The sequence below is a fragment of the Hemitrygon akajei genome, chromosome 13, assembly GCF_048418815.1.
Source record: "Hemitrygon akajei chromosome 13, sHemAka1.3, whole genome shotgun sequence".
Taxonomy (NCBI): domain Eukaryota; kingdom Metazoa; phylum Chordata; class Chondrichthyes; order Myliobatiformes; family Dasyatidae; genus Hemitrygon; species Hemitrygon akajei.
In genome coordinates this window covers 104,083,397-104,107,618 of record NC_133136.1, presented here as the reverse complement: position 1 = coordinate 104,107,618, position 24,222 = coordinate 104,083,397, and the positions used below count along the sequence as shown (strand labels likewise).

Here is a 24,222-nt window from a genome sequence, read left to right as displayed (position 1 = left end):
AAGTTCACCAGAACCAAAGTGTGCTATTATACTCCATTGACCATATTCATGACCAAAACTGGGCACATCAGTGGGTGTTGGACATGAGCCACATAACTTTGCAGACAGCAGAAAGCCACCCGGAGACTACGTTTGGTGCTCAGATGGTTAATGGGAAGTGCCAAGTAGACTGGAAGAGTTGGATTCAAACAAGTGTTAGAAAAAACACAAGAGTGCAGATCAAGCTACTCGATAAGTTTGCAAGGGGAAGAGTGCAAGGTAGTGAACGGTAAAACTGAAGCAACAGGAATCCCAGAGTACAAGTTGATAGTCATTGGATCAGCATCTTATCACCCGAAGGAGCCTGAGGTGGTCTCTCTGCATTTGTTTATGGCATGACCCCAAGTTGCGAGGATTTGCAAGCAGGCCTGACCTGGGCAGGAGAGAGTCTGCACGCTCCCTGCTGACACACAGTAACATACAGCAATGTGTTACACTCTCAGGTTTTCATTGTACCTGTACCTCAGTACAATGACAATGAACTCTGCTTGGCTTCACGTAGGTAAATCTGCTCCGGTTTTCTGCTACACCTCAGATCTAACAATGAGACAGATACCTAACAGGTGATCTCAATTGCTCAGCCTCAGGGGAAGTGGAACAGCTGCCTGTCAACTTACAATAGGTGGTGCGGGCAAAATTAGACTCCCTGCTGCCTCCTGGTCGAGAATCGTCACTGTTGCCATGGTTACGTCACCAAGAATAGCCTCAACAGGGTCACCTGGCCCCAGCACCAGGGAAAAGGACTCGTGCCATTCTCTCTCTTCATTGGAGAGGATCTCCACGTTAAAGAGGATGTGGTCAATGCCTGTAGAAAAAGAAAATGGACGATAATAATCATAGTGCAGAACCTGATAAAGAATTTAATTCACACAGCACTACCCAGGGGCCAGAATAAGTGGCAGAAAAGCTACAGCAACCTTCTCCAAATACACCACTACAAGATGCTTCAGCACCATTTCCAGTCCTCGCTGCCATGCTCGTCACTTGCAAATACTTAAGTGTGCTATCATTTTTGACAGGAAGAGCAAACTAGGAGTAAAAAGATCAGCCATTACACTCTTGGCCTAGTTTCGATAAGCTGATTACACATGCACCTGCACTATTTATTGGATTGAATGAAAACTGATTCAACATCAGTGCAACATTAATGGGAGCGGTTCAACATGGAAGGCAAAATTCACTCAGAGCTTTTTTGCAAACTAGCTAAAAGTTAAAAACATTCATCTTGATCACTATACTTTCAGAAGGATGTGAAGGTCCTCAAAGGGTACAGAAGAGATTTCAGTAGAATGGCTCCAGGTTCCATTCATTGACACCATCTTCCAAAGGGGATGCGTCACAATGGTGGCATCCATCATTAATAACATGCATTCTTCTCATTACTACCATCAGAGAGGTGGTACAGGAGCCCGAAGACACACACTCAATGTTTTAAGAAAAACATCTTCCCCTCCACCAGATTTCTGAACAGACAATGAACCCAAGAACCCTACATCACAATTTTTGCTCTCCTTTTGCACTAGTTATTTAAATTTTGTACATCTTTATTACAATCTGTAGTTCATTTTATGTATTGCACTGTACTGTTGCCACCAGACACAACTTTCATAACATGTGAGTGATAGTAAACTAATTCCAAACCACAAGATCAAGCTGAAAAAACTGAGGAGAAATGTGAGAAAATTGGACAAGCAAGGGTAATAAAAACAAACTGCTGCCTTTAGCTGATGGAACTAGAAATGGGGACACAGATTTAAGGTTCCAAGTAAAAGATACTGTGAGGATGTGAAGAGAAATCTCATTTACACTGAAGTTGTGACGAATGGAATTCTCCGTTTATGAGGCTGATGCAAGCTGAAATAGTCAACAATTTCTAAAAGAGATCGGATTAGCTCTTGCGAGAAATAAAGCTATAGGGTTTTGGGGATAAAACTGTGGAATGGGATTGTCTCTGGAGACTGCTCTCCAGAGCAGAGACAGCCTCGTTGTGTACAATAATAACCCTATGCCTCACTGAAGACCATGCAGTGACGTGAATTTAGTTTCATACAACGTCAAAGCCAGAGTATTTTCAATATATTGCCTTTTTGTCAAAGAACCAGTTTATGTATATATTTGTTTTAGTTACATAGAACATGGTTGTTAAAACCAAAAAGGTGTTGTAAATTACAGTGACTGGGAGTCGGGCTCACAACAACTCGACATGACACTTCGGGCCTAGACATGGGACTGGCAGAACCCAGATGCTGGGCAAGATCGCAATATCACCTTTAGGGAAGCAGAAAATATCCAGGAATCTGGCCTTGGATCACAAGTCTGTGATTTATCCCAGTTGTAGAGCAAAATATCAGGTGAACTCTGCACTGAAATGAGTTAGGCCTAGTGAGTAGAAGCATAAACCTGCCGAAGTCGATCCCCACTCTCTTTATCTGAGCATCGTCTCTCAGCTCCAAACTCGAACTTAACTGTTTATAAAATGGTCAATAAAGAGCAAACAATTTAATGCAACTTTAATGCATTCCAAAATTTCATATAATTTATAAATCTGACACTTCTTACCCGGACTGAATTTGAGAACCCTGCTCTTCGGGTTATAGTCTATGCCAGACTGTGCAGAGCCATCCCGAGTGCTGCAGCGAACCTTCGACGTCCTGTTCTGATCCCCCTTCCTCAACACCTTGATATTCAGTATTGCAATGGCGTCAGGGCCCAGCGGCTCATGCACCTGGTATGCTGGTTCTTCAAATTCAATCGTTGGGGCTAAAAAAAGAAAAACACCAAAAATAAATAACTAGGATCAAATTTGGGTCAAGAACATTAAAGCAAATCATGTGAGACTCCTGGCATGCCTGGTGCGAGAACAGTGTAGTGAGCAGCATCCATTTAGACTGCACTCTACAGTAATGTGACTAACCCCAAGTAACGTAAACTTCTTCAAAATATCTTTTTTATGCAAATTTGTGCAGAGATTAATCTCAGTCATCAGTATTTAAGTTAGAGCCATGTGAACTGACTTTAACAATGGATACTAACGAAGTAGGCAGCAGTTACAGTACGGAGTTTGAACCACTGTGAGAACAGGAAGTGCTTTACTGTGGCTTCTTCTCTATCCCACTTAAAACCAGAAATAGATCAGTAGCAACACAGGAACAGAGCTGGGTTTAATACTGCCTTATGTATTTGACTGACAAAATAAAACACTGCCAAGTTATGGAAAGACTTTCCAGTGCACTGGCCAACTACTCTTGAGGTAGTCTGTTCAATTTCTGCAATATAACAAGAAGATTTGGGTACAGTATATGGAGAAGGATTTAAAAATATCCCTGGCCTCCAGTTGTCATTTTTGGGGTGGAGGGTGTGACAGTTGCCCTTCCAGTCCCCACCTCAGTTAGGGGTCACCCTTCACGTAACAGATACATGTCACCTCTCACCTCTGTTATGTGTCACACTCCACCTGAGCTGTGTGCCATTCCTCACCTCCCAGAAGCACTGCATTAAGGCTGATTTATACTTGTGCGTACGGGCTACGCCGCAACCCTGATTTTCACTTCTGCGTCGCTCTATGCCATTGTGAGCATGTGTTGGTGTGCGCCAAAACGCTAGTTGGCAGTGGGGTTTCTATGCCACTGTGTTGAGTTTCTTCATGGGAGACATGGACGAGGAAATGCAATTCAAACATTTTCGCATGTTGGCAGGTAAATTGACGATTTGATTCATCTGTTTCGCATCGGTGTACAAACATGGTGGAGAGGAAGCAACCGGAAATGCGTAGGAGGAAATACGATGCTACCAAGCGGACCAATCACAGTTCTTGCAGTCTGCGTCACCGCTACATGTGAGTTAATCTTTTGGGGAGGTGCATGACACCCTATGGCATAGGGTGCGCAGTATCTACGGCGTAGATGTGACGCACAAATATCAATCAGCCTTTAGAATCATGAATCTGTACATATCTTTTATTTATGAATTATTCCAAGATTTGTTAAGGCACAACCCATTGAAAGATGTTTGAAAAACAAGGCAGCTTACCATCTTCATCATTTGAGATAGTTATAGTGGCCACATTATTTTTCCCAACTTTGGCTCCACTCCAGTGATTGCCCATGGGATGGCCCAGGTGAAGCTGGAACTTCTCCTCTGGCTCAAAGACGGTATCATCATTTATCAACACTGTGCAGTTCTTCACCTATATTTTATTAAAGGTAGATATTAGACCAAAGGAGTGTGCTGCTCTCAAGGAGAGATGAGACCACTGCCCCCATCCCCCAAACTGGACCCATTTGTGCCCACTTTACATACAAACATTGTGCATGGAAGTTACTTTATGGTTGTTTTAAGGTGATAGCAACCACTTGCTATTGAATCTCTTGCTGTTGCAATTCACCATGGTATGAATGATGCTTTTTCCAGTGACAATGATGTTGCCAACATGTGACTCAGCTCCACTTTACCAATACAAATTGGAGCCTTAGATCCAAGTTGGATCTGTTTTGGGCATGTATCAGTAAAACAAATAGCAAAGGTAATTTGGCCAGGAAGCATAACCAAAAGTCCACATTGAGATGGCTGATTCTTAAATAAATATTAAAGCTATTGTAGAGATTTTAAATCCCTGCATATTTCAAGACAGACAGACAGACAGACGTACTTTATTGATCCTGAGGGAAACTGGGTTTTGTTACAGTCGCACCAACCAAGAATAGTGTAGAAATATACCAATATAAAACCACAAATAATTAAATAATAATAAGTAAATTATTCCAAGTGGAAATAAGTCCAGGAGCAGCTGAGGGAGGAGTTGTAAAGTTTGATGGCCACAAGCAGGAATGACTTCCTATGACGCTCAGTGTTGCATCTCGGTGGAATGAGTCTCTGTCTGAACGTACTCCTGTGCCTAACCAGTACATTATGGAGTGGATGGGAGTCATTGTCCAAGATGGCATTCAACTTGGTCAGCATCCTCTTTTCAGACACCACCGTCAGAGAGTCCAGTTCCACCCCCACAACATCACTGGCCTTACGAATGAGTTTGTTGATTCTGTTGGTGTCTGCTACCCTCAGCCTGCTGCCCCAGCACACAAGAGCAAACATGATAGCATTGGCCACCACAGGCTCGTAGAACATCCTCAGCATCGTCCGGCAGATGTTAAAAGGACCTCAGTCTCCTCAGGAAGTAGAGACGGCTCTGACCCTTCTTGTAGACAGCCTCAGTGTTCTTGGACCAGTCCAGTTTATTGTCAATTCGTATCCCCAGGTATTTGTAATCCTCCACCATGTCCACACTGACCCCTTGGATGGAGACAGGGGTCACCGATGCCTTAGCCCTCCTCAGGTCCACCACCAGCTCCTTAGTCTTTTTCACATTAAGCTCACACCATGTGACAAAGTTTCCCACCATAGCCCTGTACTCCGCCTCATCTCCCTTGCTGATGCACCCAACTATGGCAGAGTCATCAGAAAACTTCTGAAGATGGCAAGACTCTGTGTTGTAGTTGAAGTCTGAGGTGTAGATGGTGAAGAGAAAGGGAGACAGGACAGTCCCGTGTAGAGCCCCAGTGCTGCTGACCACTCTGTCTGACACACAGTGTTACAAGCGCACGTACTGTGGTCTGCCAGTCAGGTAATCAATAATCCATGACACCAGGGAAGCATCCACCTGCATCACTGTCAGCTTCTCACCCAGCAGAGCAGGGTGGATGGTGTTGAACGCACTGGAGAAGTCAAAAACGTGACCCTCACAGTGCTCGCCGGCTTCTCCAGGTGGGCGTAGACACGGTTCAGCAGGTAGACGATGGCATCCTCAACTCCTAGTCGGGGCTGGTAGGCGAACTGGAGGGGGTCTAAGTGTGGCCTAACCATAGGCCGGAGCTGGTCTAGAACAAGTCTCTCCAGAGTCTTCATGATGTGGGAGGTCAATGCCACCGGTCTGTAGTCATTGGAGCCACTGGAGCGCGGTGTCTTCGGTACAGGAACGAGGCAGGACGTCTTCCACAGCACAGGAACCCTCTGGAGACTCAGGCTCAGGTTGAAGGCATGGTGAAACATCTTTGCTGGATCTACAGTTCTTCCTGACAGCAGAGATACACATTACACTGTCTATAGTATGCTGACCTCGGGATTCACTGCATCAACATGGGGGGAGGAAAGAGTGTAACTACCTGTACTGAGGACACGTGTACTGAAACAAGTTGAGTGAACTCCGCCTTTTTCCCTTGGAGTGAAGGAGGATGAGAAGTGACCTAATAAATTTGTATAAGATGATGAGAGGCATTGATCGTGTGGATAGTCAGAGGCTTTTTCCCAGGGCTGAAATGGTTGCCACAGGAGGACACAGGTTTAAGGTGCTGGGGAGTAGGTACAGAGGAGATGGCAGGGGTATGTTTTTCACTCAGAGAGTGGTGAGTGTGTGGAATGGGCTTCCGGCAACGGTGGTGGAGGCAGATACGATAGGGTCTTTTAAGAGACTTTTGGATAGGTACATGGAGCTTAGAAAAATAGAGGGCTATAGGTAAGCCTAGTAATTTCTAAGGTAGGGACATGTTTGGCACAACTTTGTGGGCCGAAGGGCCTGTGTTGTGCTGTATGTTTTTTCTATGTCTTCTATGTACCTCTTGTCCTAAACACTCACCCGTATGTGTTTCTCTTTACTTCTGTGGCAGACTACTAGATCATGCCTGCTATGCAGAGATCTTTCAGATCCCAGTGGCAATGCCATGGTAACTGGAACATCTGCTGGTCACAGACATTGGAAGACATCTTAAGCATTTTTTTTTAAAAAGAGGTAATTTTTCCCAATTTTGTAATTTCTACCCAAGTAGTTTATTTGACATATCAGAATTATTTCACAGCTTTTTGAAATTCCGGTTTACATCTTTATCACTGTTTTTTTAAAAAAAAGGTATTTTTCCAATATTTAGATGTATTATGCGAAGAGCATGTTTGAGCTTGAAGTAGATCATGTAACACACGGATGACTGAGGTGTTGTGCAACTCAGACCTCTGCAGGTCTGCTGGAGCCTGTCTGCAGCTCAAAGTAAAATGGCAATCACCAGAGCGTGAAAGATAACTCGGGGTGGGCATGTGTCAGGGGTTGTTACAATCTAAATAGCATTTCAGTTCTTTGATTTGATGACTGTTTCAAAAATAGCTCTTTGGTTTTATTTTCACTTCGATAAACGTATAACTCTCGGGATAACGAGCAGGATAATTTTACTCAGTTCTCGTGCTGCCAGAGGGATGAAAGTGGGTCCTTCCCTGTAAGGACTTCCATAGGCAGGTTTGAATGCCATCACCCAAGTGACAACAAGGCTTCGCTCCCAGATGAGCTCAATGCCTTCTATGCTCACTTTGACCATCAAAACTTGGAAACACCTTAATGAACTCTCACAAACCCCAGTGACCCTGAGATTTCAGTCTCTGAGGCTGATGTGACAGCTTCTTTCAGGAAGGTGAAAGCCCAGATGGGGTATTTGGCCAAATACAAGAACTGATCAACTGGCTGGAGAGTTCACCAATATCTTGAACCTATCGCTTCAGTAGTCTGAGGTACCCAACTGCTTCAATTCTACCGGTGCCTAAGAACGTAGTGACCTGCCTCAATGATGATCACCCAGTATCACTTACATCCAGTGATTGAGAGGTCGGTGATGAAACATATCAACTGCTTCCAGAGAACTGACTTGGATCCAGCACAATTGGTCCACAGCACATCATAATGTCAGGCTGCTGTTTACTGATTACAGCTCAATGTTTAATACAATCATTTCTACAGGTCCTATCAAAAACTTCAAAATCTGGGCCTCTGTACCTCTCTGCAACTGATCCTCAGCTTCCTCGCCAGAAGACCAGAGCCAGTGTGGATCAGAAATAATATCTGCACCTCACTGATATTCAACACTAACACACCTCAAGGATGCATGCTTAGCTCACTGTTCTACTCTCTCTTTACACATAACTGTGTCGCTGGGCACAGTTCAAATGCCATCAATAAATTTGCTGGCGACACAACAATTGTTGCAGAATTTCAGATAGTGACGAGAGGACATAGAGGACCAAGACACACCAGCTAGTTGAGTGGTGTCACAGCAACAACTTCAGAAAGACCAAATTACTGACTGTGGATTTCAGAAAGGGTAAGACAAGTCCTCACAGAGATCAGAGGGAAAGAGTGAGCAATTTCAAGTTCCTAGGTGTCAACATGTCGGAGGATGTATCCTGGGCCCAACATATTAATGCAATTACAAAGAAGGCACAAGCGTGATTATAAAAACACAAAATGCTGGCAGAACTTAGCAGGCCAGACAGCATCTATGGGAGGAGGTAGTGACGACGTTTCGGACCGAAACCCTTCATCAGGAGGGTTTTGGCCCGAAACGTCGTCACTACCTCCTCCCATAGATGTTGTCTGGCCTGCTGAGTTCTGCCAGCATTTTGTGTTTTTATTTATTTCCAGCATCTGCAGATTCACTCGTGTTACAAGAGTGATTATATTGGAGTTTGAAGAGACTCTCACAAGTTTCTATAGATGTATCATGGAGAGCATTCTAACTGGCTGCATCACTGTCTGGTATGGGGGGGGGGGTGGGGGGAGGGTGTCTGTTCTGGTCTGTTATTCAGTAACAAAATCTGGACATCATTGGTCATGTAAGTATTTACTACCTAACCCAATTATCCTGGAGAAGATGGTTCTGAACTGGCTTCTTGAATTGCCGCAGAGCATGTGGTTAAGATGCTTCCACAAAGCTATTGGATTTAAAAAAAGAAATATTCTCTCCCCTTATGGGTGGTGTGTAAGTGTACTCTTCCCTCAATCTTGGATCCTCTACCAGAGGCCTGGGAGCTTGAGGGTTCAGCGCAGTATCCTTGCTGTTCCTGATTGTGCGTTCTTCTGGACCGAGGTCTCAAACGTTGCACCTGGAATTTGTTGGTGCCATTCTCCCAGTCCAGGTGTCACAGCTCCAAGTGTTCCTATCACCACTAAGATTACTCTGGCTTTAACACTGCTCATCTTTTCTATCTGCTCTTTCAACCCCTGGTATTTCTCCAGCTTCTCATTCTTTCTTCCTGATGTTACTGTCATTCAGGATTGCCACATCTATTTCTTCTTTTACTATGTCTGGTTGGTTGGCCAGTGCCTGCTATCAGTCTGTATTTGAAAGTCCCACAGGATCTTAACTCTATCAGTCTCCAATACCTTCTCGGGTGTTTCCCTTTTGGACTTGGGAGAGTCCAATTCATACTCAGCGCAGACGTGCCTGTACACAATTCCTGCGACTTGGTTGTGCCATTCAGTGTGTGCTGTCCCTGCCTGCATCTTGTACCCTGCTGGATGGTTCAGTGGATTCCTTGCAGTCAGCATCCGGGTCTGCTCTGGTGTGATAGACCCTGCTCCTGTTGCTCTTCTGCTCAGTGCCTGTTCTTGAGCAGCCATGAGCAGAGCCTCTGTGCTGTCCCTCAGCCCTGTCTTTTCCAGAACTGGTAGGACTTCCTTATATCATCCACCTCTGATATCTGGTGATGGTACATCCAGTGTAGTGGTTTGTCCTGCCATGGCCTCTGATCCTCTGGCCCTGTTTCACCCACTTCCATTTCCATGTCCCCTGCCTGCTGTCTGAGGTATTCTCCTAGCAGATTGAACTTTTGGGCCAACTTCCTGACATACTCATGGATGTTTTGCATTTCTTCCAGGACTGTGGCCTTGACACTTCCAAGGCCCCACCCTACTTTATTCTGGCGGGTGTACAGTCGCTTAATGTTGGACTCTGAAGGAATCCTCCATGTATTGTTAATAGTTTCCAGGTCTTGATGTCAGCAGCTTCTGGTTTGTTCCTTGGCCAGTACACTATTGCAGCTGGGTACCTGATGACTGGTAGGATGAACGTGCTGATGGCTCTGATCTTGTTCTTCCCATTCAGCTGGCTTTTTAGGACCCGTCTCACTCTTTAGAGGTACTTGGATGTTTCAGCCCTGTGCCCTCACTTTGGCCTCCATGTGCCTGCAGGATTCCCAGGTATTTGTAGCTGCCCTCTACATCTGCGGCATGCCCTTCAGGTAATTCAACTCCTTTAGTCTTGATGAGTTTGCCTCTTTTCATTACCATCGGCTGCACTTTTCCAGTCCAAATGACACCCTGATGTCTCTGCTGTATCAGGTGGATTAGTGGGTCAATGTCGCTTTCATTTCTGGCATATAGCTTGATGTCATCCATGTGGTTGATGGTCACTCCACACTTGAACCTGTACCCATATCCACTCTCTGAGATGATCTGGCTGAGGGGGTTCAATCCTGTACAGTCAGCAGTGGGGAGAGTGCATCACCCTGGTATGTTCCACATCTGATGGTTACTTGTGCTATTGGCTTTGAGTTAACATCTACAACAGCCCATTGAGTCTGTAATAAAGGTCCTTAGTGTCTTGTTGACCTTGCACAGAGACAGGCATTCTAGGATCCATGCGTGGGGCACTGCGTCGTATGCTTCCTGGTAGTCAATCCAGGCTGTGCCTGGAGTCTCACATGACTGTTTGTCTACCAGTAGTTGGTACTTGGAGCCTCTGTTTCCATTACACCTTTACTTTCTTAGAAGTTTGTGAAGATTCGGCACGACAGCTAAAACTTTGACAAACTTCTATAGCTGTATAGTGGATAGTATATCGATTAGTTGCAACACGCCTGGTATGGAAGCACCAGTGCCCTTGGATAGAAAATCCCACAAAAAGTAGTGGATATAGCCCAGTCCTTCACGGATAAAACCCTCCCCACCGTTGAGCACACCTACATGAAGCATCCTCCTAGGAAACCAGCATCCATCAAGGGCCTCCATCACCCAAGCCAATGCGTCTTCTCATTGCTGCCTTCAAGGTGGTGGTACAGGAGCCTCAGGATTCACACCACCAAGTTCAGGAACAGTTATTCTCCTTCAACCATCAGGCTCTGGAACAGGCTCACTTGCCCCATCACTGAACTGTTCACACAGCCTGTGGACTCATTTTCAAGGACTCTTTCTCTAATGCTTATTATTCTTATTATTTCCAGCATCTGCAGATTCACTCGTGTTGTTATTCTTATTATTATTCATTTTCTTTCTTTTATATTTGCACAGTTTGTTGTTTTTTTTGCACATTGTTTTTTTTTGTCCATCCTGTTTGGGTCTTTCATTGATTCTTCGATGTTTCTTGTATTTACTGAGTATGCCCGCAAGAAAACAAACCTCAGAGTTGTACTTGGTGACATATACGTACTTTGATTATAAATTCACTTTAACCTTGAACTTTAAATATATGGACCAGCTTCTCATCAATTTGTCTAAAATATTTTGTTACATGTAGCAAGAATCATAGTAAAGAGTTCTTAATCCATTATTGAGATCTAGAATGTTCCACCTTGTAAAATGGCTTCCTTTACTGAAAGCGATTAAGTTACAACTCCTTCCAAACCAAATATAACTTAATTTAACAGGAATTGAAAGTTTAACATGTCCTTGGGCCAGTAATTGATAAGAGATCAGAAGAGGGTGGGGGGAGGGGGGAGAGGGACTCTGAAATCTACTTGATACTAAAGGACCTGGATGGAGTGGTTATAGAGACAATGTTTCCATGAGTGGAAAAGTCCAAGATCCAAGGGCATAGCCTCAGAAGTAAAATGAGATAAGGAGGAATTTCTTCAGGGGGTACTGAACCTGTAGAATTTGTTGTCACAGAGGACTGTGGAGCCAAGTCAATAGGTGTATTGAAGCAAAGATTGATAAGTTCTTGATTGGTAAGGGGGTTAAAGGTTACAGAGAGAAAGTGGAAGAATGGGGTTGAAAAAAATTCACTATGATTGAATGGCATAGCAGATGCAATGGGCTAAATGGCCTAATTCTGCTGCTATATCTTAGGGTCTATTTAAATCTTTACACTAATGTTATTGTTTCAGTCCAAATAAAAAAATACTGTTACGTACAGTTAAAACAGTAACAGTGCTTTCATTCCTATGCATTACAAATTTGAACAAGATTATTGCTTTCAAGAAGCTTTCTCCTGGGGCTGCATATATCTCAAACACATTCATGAGGCAGAGACCTATTAGAATTCTGTGGGGTCAGAGTATCCTGCTCCTTCTGGCTCCCAAGAACAGTAAGAGCTCCCTCCCTGTCACAATCATCATGTCTAGGAAATATACCAGTAGTCTCTAATGGTAACTGGGTCAAAGTCCAATAGCTTTGTGAGACATCTTAACCAGTTCAAGAACCCAGTCCAGAACCATCTTCACCTGGATAACTGGGTTAGGTAATAAATATTTACAATGAACAATGATGTTATTGAGCAGCACTAGAAATATTGCTTCCCCGGCATTATCCTGGAGTATGGTGTTATTAATACAATAGTTACATTTCCCACTAAGTTGAAGGAAATTACAAGAAAGTGGAAAATGAATCTATATATGTGCCATAGTGAGGTTTACCTTTTCTCCTTTCTGGAATGTAAGGCGTGATTCGTCTGAATTTCTTCTTTCTTCAAAGTCCTCCATTAGTGTTGCAGTCAGCTGCTGTGTATAACATCTCACAGAGGATTCGTAGCTGAGATCACCCGTTCGGATTATGGGAACATTCAGCTCATCGTCTTTTTCCTTTACTCTGTAGACATCCTTAACAAACTGCATGCTCGGGACTGAAACATGCATAAAGATTTAACATTCTTTTTTAATTATTGGAAAAAACACTTTCTTCTTAACATGACTTTTATTGAATCTAACCCCACCCAGCTCACAGATGAATTCTTAACTCAGAGCATAAAATGCAACAATACATTTTTATACAAGTGTTGTCCTTTGTGCAAGTGTTGATTCCGCATCTGAAATATGAACATTTCTAGTCACTAATGCATAACCATCTGCTGTTTTCAGCATTTCTAGCATCTACATTAGTTTTTTTTATTAAACTTTAAAATGCTATTCACCTCATTATGGTATACCATACCTTCGAGTTTATGTAGCTTGAGAAGAGAGAGGTTGCTATTTTAGAATCATCACAACACTTTCAAGCTTCTGCTCAGTACGTGTTTTCCATAGAATCTATGAGGATAAAGCTAAACTCTTGTACAAGGTCAAAAAAGGAGAAAGTCTTGCTTTCTATCTTAAGGAAATGCACTTGACTGAAGTGTAGGGAATGGAAATGACTACGCAAATAAAAACCAAGGTTAGTCAACTGTTTCTTCTGTTTCCTTTTACTCGTTTATGGAAAATTCCAAATGTAGATAACTCAGTTTCATTGGACATGTTAATTGAATCTGGTGCTTTTCCCACAACAAACCTAACATTGGTTCACAACAAAATACACAAGGATCAGTTTTGCAGAAATAAAATTTATGTCACGATACACTCCAAAGACATACAGGTTAGTAGGTTAATTGGTCACATGGGTGCAATTAGGCAGCGTGGCTTCTTTGGTCTGTGCTGCATCTTTAAATAAATGAAATAAATTCCCAATAACAACATTCTTTTCACTCAGTTTAATTGCATCTTGATCTACTGCATTAAGCTGGCTGCTGGCATAGTGGCTTAAGCACCAGATTTCAAGGCAAACGGTGCTGAGTTTGAATCCAGCCAGTCCCTTCCATGCTTTCCATCCGTGCTGGGTTGAGCTTCAAGCTAGCAACTCAGCCTTGTGAAAACAGTTAATTGCTACAGAAACAACAAAAGTGCCACCCGATGTGCCACAAGGCACGAAAAGGAACAAGGACAACTACTGCATCAATAATTAAGAATTGAACACAAGTCAAGAGCAATGAAACATCAGTTAAACAAATCTAACTCAAAAGACTTCCTTATATGTGTGCAAAGTATAATTATTAGATACACAGAAACATTCTGCATGAATTGTCATTACTACAACCTACCGTCCTGATAGGTGTCATTGATTGCAATGATGGCTTGGTATGGTTTGGTCAGTTCTGCTCCTTGCGCTGAGCTCAGGAATACAATGAAAGTTTCATTCCCTTCAATGATAGGATTCTGCACATCATCCAGAATAGTTAAAATACAAGTCTGTAAGGACAAAAGTTACAGCATGAGGATTGACGAGCCTTGCCCGTCAGATGGCTAAGCTGATTAGAGCAACGGTTTACCATTCACTAGCAATCACCAATTTGGATTCACTCCATGGAACTGTGGTTGGATGCACTCAGGACCATCATGAAAACCTCACAGATGAAACATTTACTAAAGCAGTCACACCCGCAATACATAAAGAAGACAGGTGACCACCAGGAGAAGTGAGGGGAGTAAGCAGTCAGTGCAGGGTTCCCCTGTGGCTATTTCCCTCAGTGACAAGTGTACATACCCCTTTGGATACTGCGGGGAGGTAGTGTGCAGAAGGTCGTTAGCCCACAGCAGCAGCGGCCATGCCAGTGGCACTGAGGCTCAGCAGGGAAGGGTAAAGACAGGCAGAGTGTTAGCGATAGGAGGCTCAGTAGTCAGGGGGACGGACAAGAGATTCTGTGGCCGTGAAAGCAACGCCAGGATGGTGTGTGTCTCCCGGGTGCTAGGGTCCAGCACGTTTCAGAGCTGCTGCAGAATATTCTCAAGAGGTAGGATGATCACCGAAGGTTATGGTGCATCAATGACATGGATAGAAAGGGGGAAGAGGTCCTGCATAGTGAGTATAGGGAGTTAGGGATGAGGTTGAAGAGCAGTACCTCCAAGGTAGTAACTTCTGAATTGCTCCCAGTGCCACGTGCTAGTCAGGGCTGGAAAAGGATGACAGTACAGATGAACGAGTGGCTGAGGAAATGTTGAAGGGGGCAGGGTTTCAGTTTCTTGGATTACTGGGATCTCTTCTGGGGCAGGGGTGACCTGTACCTGAGGGATGGGTTGCAGCTGAACTGGAGGGGAATCAGTGCCCTGCCCGTGAGGCTTGCTCGTGCTACTTAGGATTTAAAATAGTTCGGTAGGAGAATGGCCATCAGAGCACCAGGTCAGAAAGTGGAGGGATGAAGACGAAGGAGAATATCAGGGCCAGTAAAACCAGGCAGGACAAGGTAATGGATACAATGGGATGGATAGTTTGAGTGCATGTATTTAATGCTAGGAGTATTATGGGTAAAAGTAATGAGCTTAGAGCATGGATCAGTACTGGAACTAAAACGTTGTGGCCATTACAGGGACTTAGCTGAATGGGTGCTTAATGTCCCAGGGTTTCAATGTTTTAGGAAAGTTAGAAAGTGGTAAAAATGGTAGGCGAGTTGCACTACTAATCAGGGAAAATATCAGAGCTGCACTCAGAGGGCACATCATGGAGTTCACTAAGTCTATATGGGTAGAACTCAAAAATAGGAAGCGTGCAATCACTCTGATAGGATTGTACTACTGACACCCAACAACCACTGGGACACTGAGGAACCGATATGCAGGCAGATTGAGAAAAGGTTTTAAAAACAATATGGTCGTCATCATGGGGGGGATTTCAAATTCTCTAATATAACTGGGACCTTCTGAGTACAAAAGGTTTAGACAGGGCAGCATTTGTTAGGTGCATCCAGGAGGGTTTCTTAAATCAATATATAGATAGTTCAACATGAGGAGGGGCTGTGCTGGACCTGGTGTTGGGTAATGAGCCTGGCCAGGTGACCAACCTTTCAGTGGGTGAGCAGTTAGGGAACAGTGGTCACAACTCCTTCAGTTTTAATTTAGCCATAGACAAGGATAGGTATGCACCGTGTGGGACAGTACTAAATTGGAGAAGGGTAAATTATAAGAGCATTAGGCAGGAACTTGGCAGAGTTAATAGGGGAAACTGTTTTTGGGCATGTCTACACCTGACACGTGGAGGGTGCTGAATGACCAAGTGCACAGAGTACAGGACAGGTGTGTTCCAGTCAGAAAGAAGGACAAGGTCGGTGTGGTAAGAGAACGGCGGCTGTCAAGAGGGGATGAATTTAATGAAAAAGGGAAAGTTAGGAGGCTGGAATCAAACAACGCCCTTGAGAAGTATAAAGAAGCCAGAAAAGAACTCAAGGAGGAAATTAGGAAAGCCTTGAGAAGTCCTTGGCAAGTAGCATTAAAGAGAACCCTAAGGCATTCTATACATACATCAGGAGCAAGAGGATAACTAGAGATAGGGTACGGCCATTCAAGGATAAAGGGGGAAACACTTGCTTGGATGTGGAGGATGTGGGTGAGGTCCTTAATGAGTACATTACCAAGGAGAAGGACATGGAGAATAGGGAAATCAGCACTGAGTGTATTGGCATGCAAGGGCATTGAAGTAAAGGAGGATGTACTGTTGGATCTCTTAAAGAGCATGAAAGTGGATAAATACCCAGGGCCTGATGGGATATACCCAGATTATTGAGAGAGGCAAGAAAAGAGATTGCTTGGTCCTTGACCAATATCTTTATGTTTTCTCTAAGCAGCAGGCGAGCCCTGGAGGACTGGTGAGTAGCTAATTTTGTTCCATTATTCAATAAGGGAACTGGGGATAATCTTGGAAAGTATAATCCAGTGAGTCTCGCTTCAGTGCTACGGAAGTTACAAGAGTGAATTCTTAGGGAAAGGATTTATGAGTATTTAGAAAACCTTGGCCTAATTAAGGAGAGCTAGAGTGGCTTTATACAGGACAAGTGCTTTATAAAGCACTGGTAAGGCCTCATGGAGAATTGTGAGCAGTTTTGGGCCCCTTATCTTAGAAAGGATGTACTGAAATTGGAGGGGGTTCAAAGGAGGTTCACTAAAATGATTCCGGGATTGAATAGCTTATCGTGTGAAGAGCGTTTGATGGCTCTGGGCCAGTATTCACTAGAATTCAGAAGAATGAGGGGAATCCTCACTGAAACCTATCAAGTGGTGAAAGGCCTTGACAGTGTGGATCTGGAGAGCATGTTTCCTGTGGTGAGAGAGTCTAAAGACCAGAAGACACAGCCTGGAGGCCAAGTCTTTACATATATTTAAGGTTGATAGATTCTTAATTGGTCAGGGATGTAGAGGTATGTGGGGTGGGGGGGGGGGGGGGGGAGGCAGGAGATCGGGGCTGAGAGGATAATTGGATCTGCCATGATGAAATGACAAGAGCATAAATGACAATGGCCTAAATCTGCTCCAATTTCTTATTGTCCAAATTCATGTCTGACTACCTGATTTGAATTTTTTTAAAGAGGTGACAAGGGTGATTGACAAAGGTAGAACTGTGGATTTTGCCTATATGGATTTTAGTAATGTGTTTGACAAAATCCCTCATGGGAGGCTCATCCAGAAGATTAAGATGCATGGGATCCATGGTGAATTGGCCGTTTGGATTCAGAACTGGCTTGCCCACAGAAATCAGAGGACAGTCATTGAAGGGACTTATTCTAGCTGGAGGTCTGTCATTACTGGTGTTCTGCAGAGATCCGTAAGTGGGACCTCTGCTGCTTGTAATATATACAACAGGATATAGATCAGTTGCAGAAACGGGTGGGGAAATGGTAGATGGAGTTTAACACAGCCAAATAAAAAGTGTTGCACCTTAGTAGGTCAAATGCAAAGAGACAGTACAGTGTTAAGGGAAAACATCCATAACAGTGTAGATAGCAGTGTAGCTCCTTGGAAGTGGCTACACAGGTTGATAGGGTGGTTAAGGTGGCTTGTGGCATGCCTGCCATTACTAGTCGAGGGATTGAGTTCGAAAGTCAGGAAATGATGTTGCAACTTTATAAAATTCCACAGAGGCTGCATCTGGGGTACTGCATACAGTTCTGGTCACCCCACTATAGGAAGAATGCTGAGGCTTTGGAGAGGGTGCAGAAGAGGACATGTGCTACAATGAGAGGTTAGACAAACTTGGGTCATTTTCTCTGGAACGGTAGAGGCAAAAGGTAGATTGATAGAGGTGTATAAGATTATGAGAGACAGAGTAAATAGAGAATACCTTTTTTCTCAAATTAAAATGTCTTATGCCAGAGGGCATGTATTTAAGGTGAGAGGTGGTAATTTCAAAGGAAATATGATGTGCTGCCTGGGGTGGTGGCAGGGGCAATAACAGACTGTTAGATAGCCACATTAATGTGAGGAAAACGGAAGGACATGGACATTGTGTAGGCAGAGGGGATTAGATTAGTTAAATATTTGATTAATGTAATTATTTCAGCACACCACTATGGGCTGAAAGGCCTGTTCCTGCACTGTACTGTTCCAATTCCCACTGCTGTCTGATAGGAGTTTGTATGTTCTCTATGTGGGTGCTCCTGATTCCTCCTGCATTCCAAAGACTCTTGCTTGGGGTAAGGGTTAGTGAGTTCTGTGCACACTATGATGGCACTGGAAGCAATGCAGCATGGCCATTCTTGCGAGTTGCACCCAGCACAATCCTCAGACTGTGCTGGTCACTGATGCAAGCAGTACATTTCACTCTATGTTTCAATGTACACGTTAGGAGTTTGCAGGGATGAGGCATGACATCTAAAACTTCGATAGATGTGAAGTGGGGAGTATATAGACTGGCTGCATCACAGCCTGGTATGGAAACACCAGTGCCCTTGAATGGAAGAGCCTACAAGAACTAGTGATACAGTTCATCACCGGTAAAGCCCTCCCAACCACTAAGTACATCTACATGAAACTCTGCCACAGGAAAGTAGCAATCATCATCAGGGACCTCCACCACCCTGGACATGCTCTTTTCTCACTGCTGCCATCAGGAAGGTACAAGGCCCTCAGTGCTCATACCACCAATTATTAAACCTCAACCATGGGGCTTTGGAACCAGAGGGGAGAACTTCACTTGCCCCATCACGGAAATATTCCCACAACCTATGGACTTACTTTCAAGGACTCTTCATTTCATGTTCTTGATATTTATTGCTTATTCATTTATTACTATTATTTCTTCTTTTTGAATTTGCATAGTTGACTGTCTTCTGCATTCTGGTTGAACACCCTAGTTGGGTGGTTTTACATTGATTCTATTATAGTCATAATTATATGGATTTGCTGAGTATGTCCACAAGAAAATGAATCTCAGGGTTGTATTTGGGACATATACATACTTTTGATAATAAATTTACTTTGAACTTTGACAAATAAAAGCTAATCTTTAAATGATATGAACATTTATTGATAGGTGTGGTGACAAGGAGCATTGTTTAGAATAGTAAGGTCTTCCTTTTCCTTCCCTCTCATGTCTTTCTAGGCAGCCACAGTAATGTCAATAAGATAAATTTTATTTACAGCATTTCCAATGATAAGATTTGTTTTGCAAATCAGCAAACTTGAAATATGCAAATAGGAAACTAATTGTAATTGTATCTAATGCTGTTCAAAGCTGAAGAAGCCTGCCATGTTGGAGAGAATTGCGCTAACTGAGGCCAAGTCTTAAAGGAAACCGCAAGTTAGTTGCACCCACGCAAGTAGTCCTGGGCTTGTTAGCGAGCATTGGCTCTGAGCCAGGATTTTACTGGCTGACTGATGTTAACAGATTAGCCGTTTGACTCTCAATGAGCTCCAAGTACAGTCCAAAGGCAGAGACAAGATATGCAGGGATTGCCCAGTATCATGCAGAGAAATCTACTTCTTCTCTTAATCGGACCTGATGTAGAGTAAGAAAGCCCATCAATTTCTATGGGATTCTTTGCCTGGAAAATGGGGGAAGTAAGAGTTTAAGAATTTCTCGTTCATTATGTGCCATGTTGTATGGCATGGGCGATCATGGTCTTTCCATGGCCATGACTGTTCTTAGCAAATATTTCCGAAGAAGTGGTTTGCCACTGCCTTCATTTGGGCAGTGTCTTTACAAGGCGGGCGACCCCACCCATTATCAATGCTCTTCAGGGACTGTTTGTCTGCCTGGCATCAGTGATTGCATAAATGAGACTTGTGATATGCACTAGCTGCCCACGTGACTATCTACCACCTGCTCCCATGGCTTCATGTGACCCTGATTAGGGGGGGCTAAGCAGATTCTAAAACCTTGCCCAAGGGTACCTTGCAGTCTAGTAGAGAGAAGGAGCACCTTTCACCTCCTTTGGTAGAGATGCATCTCCACCCTGACACCTGGAAGAATTCCTAACCTTCCTTATTATGATAGTTTTGTGCCTCTGAATATTACAGATTATTTTTTAAAAACTGCCATAATGTTCCACTCAAACTTGCCTTCAGCCAAAGCTTGTCAGGGTTATTCTGGGGTGGAGCTCCAGTGCTAGATGGCCCGAAGCCGAATCACCATCTGGACCTCATTAAAGGGCAGGGAGCACAGCACAACAAGTGGACCAGTTCCTGCACAATCTAGTCCCGTATAAGGAGAAAAGATTCAGCCAAGTTCACATAGCTTCTACAATGAGGTTTTGATGATAGGCAAACTTTTCATTAATCTGTTCTTTGAGAAATGCTTTACATTTGCTGCTCTTCATAGGGAAACTAATAATCTCTAGCCAGCATGTCAGATTTCCTGGACTTCAGTCATCAGTCCTCTTATAGAAGATGTATAAAGGACAATGGGTGAGAATTTCTTGCCCCCCTCCACCTTTGGGAAACTACGAGGCTAGTTTGACTTAGCAAAGAACTGAAAGTAATTTATAATTACCAGAGCCATAGCTAGACAGCCAGTATGGTAATAATTCTGCTGAAAATTGTAACACTAGAGTTCATGCATTTAAAGTGAGGGGACAAGTTGAAAGGAGATGCGCAGAGCAAGTTTTATTTTACATATGGGGGGGGGGGGGTCTGAAATAAATTGCCAGGTATAATGGAAGCAGCAAATATGATAGCGGTATTTAGGAGGTTCTAAGAAATGCATATGGATGCGCAGAGAATGGAAGGACGTGGACCTTTTGTGTGCAGAAGAGATCATTCTGGTCAGTCTTAATTAGTCCTGAATAACACTGTGGGCCGAAGAGCCTGTCTAGGTTCGTGCTGTTCTATGATCTTCCCAAGTTTCAGAGTTCTTCTCCCCTGTGTGCCAGTGATGCAGTGCCATCAGCATACTGCACATAACACAGTGCTTGTTAAGAATATGGGGTACCACTGAAACTTTTGGCAGTATGGAAAATTTGGGTCAGTGTTGTCTGTGGTTTTATGAACATCGGCTCTAACCACTAATCTTTAATTGGCAGTGTGGAATGGGTCTTTGTGTATCTGAAAGTACTTATAATCTTTCCTAGCAGATGTGACTAACAGTCAATGGAATTAACGGGGAATTAAAGTTATAAAACATTATTTTCCTTCTGCTTTCACACATATGTCTCTGCTTTTTTTTGTACATTGTGATACTCAGGCACAAAATAGTTTACCGCTTCTGTTTTGCCAGGTGCAAAATCAACCCTCTTGGAACTGGGGATATAGTCGATGCCTGGTGTCGCAGACGGCGGGTCAGAAGGGCGGGTAGCACACCACACTGACGTAGGGGTGGAGAGATCACTGCCGTGCCTGATGATCGGTATCTCAAGGGAGCCTAAGAAAAATTCATCTCATTGTTATAAAATATAGCAATTTTTGGAGGAACAACTGCTCACAGATTTTGCTAATTTAGGATTTCATAAATTCTGTTCTTAAAGCTGAATCTCATTTATGTTATAACACAATAACGATGAGAGAGATCCATCTCATTTACTTGTTCAATATTCATACCAAAATAGCAATATAATTTTAAAATTCCATCGTATTCTTTTAGAGTTTACCATTCTTCATATTACAATCAGAAATTACCAACTGATGACAACTGTGGGGTAATTGTGTGCCTACCTGCATCTTCACTAACAGTAAAAGATGAGTTCCCAAGAAATACCAGAGAGGCATCATTGGGGCCATTTATTATTACTTTGGCAGCAGCAACTTCCCCAATCCGTGCATTGTCAGAGGCGTCAGCCAAGATGATCTCAAAGTCCTCCTCCTCTTCATATTCACTGTCATCAATCAGCTTTACATCACATGTCGACATGCTTACACCAGGGCCAAAGACCACACGATTGTCATTTGTCATTCCTCTTGATTTGAAATCAGAACCGGACTCCAAGGCATACAGGCTGCTGCCCTTGGCTGTTTTAGGCAGAGTGTAGCAGATGGCAGAAACCATACTGCTGGTGTCTCCTGGAGAGGGACCACAGTTCAGTGAGATATACGCACACTTTCCAAATCACATCTGGATCACACAAAACCAAAGCTAAAAGAAATTGTGCTTGTGCTTTAATTTCTCTAATTCTCTGCATGTCGATGTTCCATTAATCTCAGTCTCATTCAAGGCATTCCAGTTGGAACGTGGAAATAATATCCCTAAATTAAGATGATTACTATTGCCTTGTCGAAGCAATAGCAAAGGATGTTTATTATTACTGTGTTGTAAAACTCCTGGCATCTTTAAGCAGATAGGCAATTGGGTTTTCATCTTGTCATTGTTTTAATTACAACATGGATTCACAACAAATGCTTTATATTACAATATCTGAAAATCAAACAGAAGGACTTGAACCCGAAGCGTCGTATCTATTTCTTGTACCACAGATGCTGCCTAACTTTCCAGTATTTTCTGGATTATTTTACAAAATAGTTTTGTGGGTAAGAGTGTTTGAGCTATGAGGAGTGTTTGGATGAACTTGAACTTTCTTTTCCGGACCAGAGGCAGAAGGGATGACCAAATAGTATATAAAATTATGACTGTCATCAATAGGGTAGATGGTCTAGGATGTAAATGTCAAATACTAGGGAGCACAGCTTCAATGTGAATGGGGAAAAGAATTATTCCTTCTTTTATATATAAACAGGGAGAGAGTGGTAGTCTATTTAATATTTCAATAGTATTTCAGTAATATTGTATATATAGTATTTGATTAAGCATTCTGGTTCATTTAAATATTACGGGCCATGTGTAAAAACAAGTAAATTGCACACATCATGACGTTACCATGTGATACATGTGTGCTTTGCTTAAAGTAAACACCAAGTTAGACTCGCGTCTTTTCCTTTCAATTAGAGTAACGTTGTGGAGTTACAAAGCATAACAGTGACGACAAAGACATACTAAGTGAACCTGAGATGATTACCTACCTGTTGAAGTGCAGCCAAACGTTCCAGTTTAAAAAAAAGCACTGTGAGATGGTTGAGTCAAAAAGAAGCATGTTAAAAAACATAACAGTAGGTGCCTGGAATGTACAGCTCGAGGAGGTGGTAGAGGTAGATACTAAAGCAACATTTACAGGCGTTTAAAGACACAGGAACAGGCAGGGAATTGAGATGGATTAGTTTAACTTGGCAATATTGTGGGCTGAAGGCCCTGTTTCTGTGCAGCAATGCTATACACTCTGTGTTTCTTCGTTCTAGTTTAATTTTGAGCAGCAGAAAGATAAGTAAGATACCAAACCATCTTAACACTATCGCAATACAGCTCTTGCTCAGCTTACTGACATGACTTCATAATTATTCATCATTGAGTTGTTGCTATAACCCATGCTGTCATATGGAAATTATTTAGTAGCTAAATCACCTTGAAGGTTTTAAAGTGATGCAACAAATATGCAGCATAATAAAATGTAATCCAATTGATAATTAAATCCATAGGTCAAAATTTACATCATGACAAGAAAATTGGCTACAGTTGGGGGTAGCGCCATAAAGAAAGTAGATAATAGCTAATACGTTATCCAGAGAATGTTAATATGAGGGAGATAGATTGCAAACCCACTTAAATACGTAAAACTTCACTCATATTTAAAACTGCCCTAACTGTTGACTGGTTCTTGAGATGAATGACACTCAAGGGCTAACTAAACAGAGATGAATATCATAATCTGCTCTAAGAAGCTGCTTTATGTTTTGGTGCTAATCTTCAAGACTCGGAATTTGAAGGTTTAGTTCTTTATTTTGCTAATATCAGTATAAAACATTGAAATGAACAGAAAACCCAGCCATTTTTGTAAATTTATTTATCTAAGGAAAATTTTAAGTCCGGGGTTGGCATGGTAGTGAAGTGGTTAGCACAACTCTTTACAGTACAGCTGACCCTGGTTCAATTCCCACCACTGCCTGTAAGGAGTTCATGCATTCTCCCTGTGACTGCATGGATTTCATCTGGGTGCTCCAGTTTCCTTCCACAGTCCATAGACATACAGGTTAGTAGGTTAATTGGTCATTGTAAATTGTCCTGTGATTAGGATTCAATCAGGGAATTGTAGGGCAGTGTGGTTCCAAGTGCCAGAAAGACCTATTCCACACTGAATATCAATTAATAAATAGATTGAAAACAATCCC

The 24,222-nt window shown here is 42.9% G+C and overlaps 1 protein-coding gene and 1 long non-coding RNA gene across 4 annotated transcripts in view; one reads left to right on the top strand and one right to left on the bottom strand.

Moving 5' to 3' along the window:
• fras1 (Fraser extracellular matrix complex subunit 1) overlaps nucleotides 1–24,222 on the bottom strand; it is a 518,421-nt gene that overhangs the window by 51,767 nt on the left and 442,432 nt on the right. For all 3 annotated transcript variants that reach the window (XM_073065197.1, XM_073065198.1, XM_073065199.1), the window contains exons 54-60: nucleotides 21,724–22,068; nucleotides 21,273–21,433; nucleotides 13,914–14,061; nucleotides 12,481–12,686; nucleotides 4,069–4,225; nucleotides 2,599–2,799; nucleotides 657–844 (exon numbers count right to left, since the gene is read on the bottom strand). In XM_073065197.1, coding sequence (XP_072921298.1) covers nucleotides 657–844; nucleotides 2,599–2,799; nucleotides 4,069–4,225; nucleotides 12,481–12,686; nucleotides 13,914–14,061; nucleotides 21,273–21,433; nucleotides 21,724–22,068 — 1,406 coding nt within the window. The remainder of the gene's footprint in view (nucleotides 1–656; nucleotides 845–2,598; nucleotides 2,800–4,068; nucleotides 4,226–12,480; nucleotides 12,687–13,913; nucleotides 14,062–21,272; nucleotides 21,434–21,723; nucleotides 22,069–24,222) is intronic.
• LOC140738095 (uncharacterized) overlaps nucleotides 1–24,222 on the top strand; it is a 90,191-nt gene that overhangs the window by 54,354 nt on the left and 11,615 nt on the right. The gene's annotated exons all lie outside the window — the stretch shown is intronic.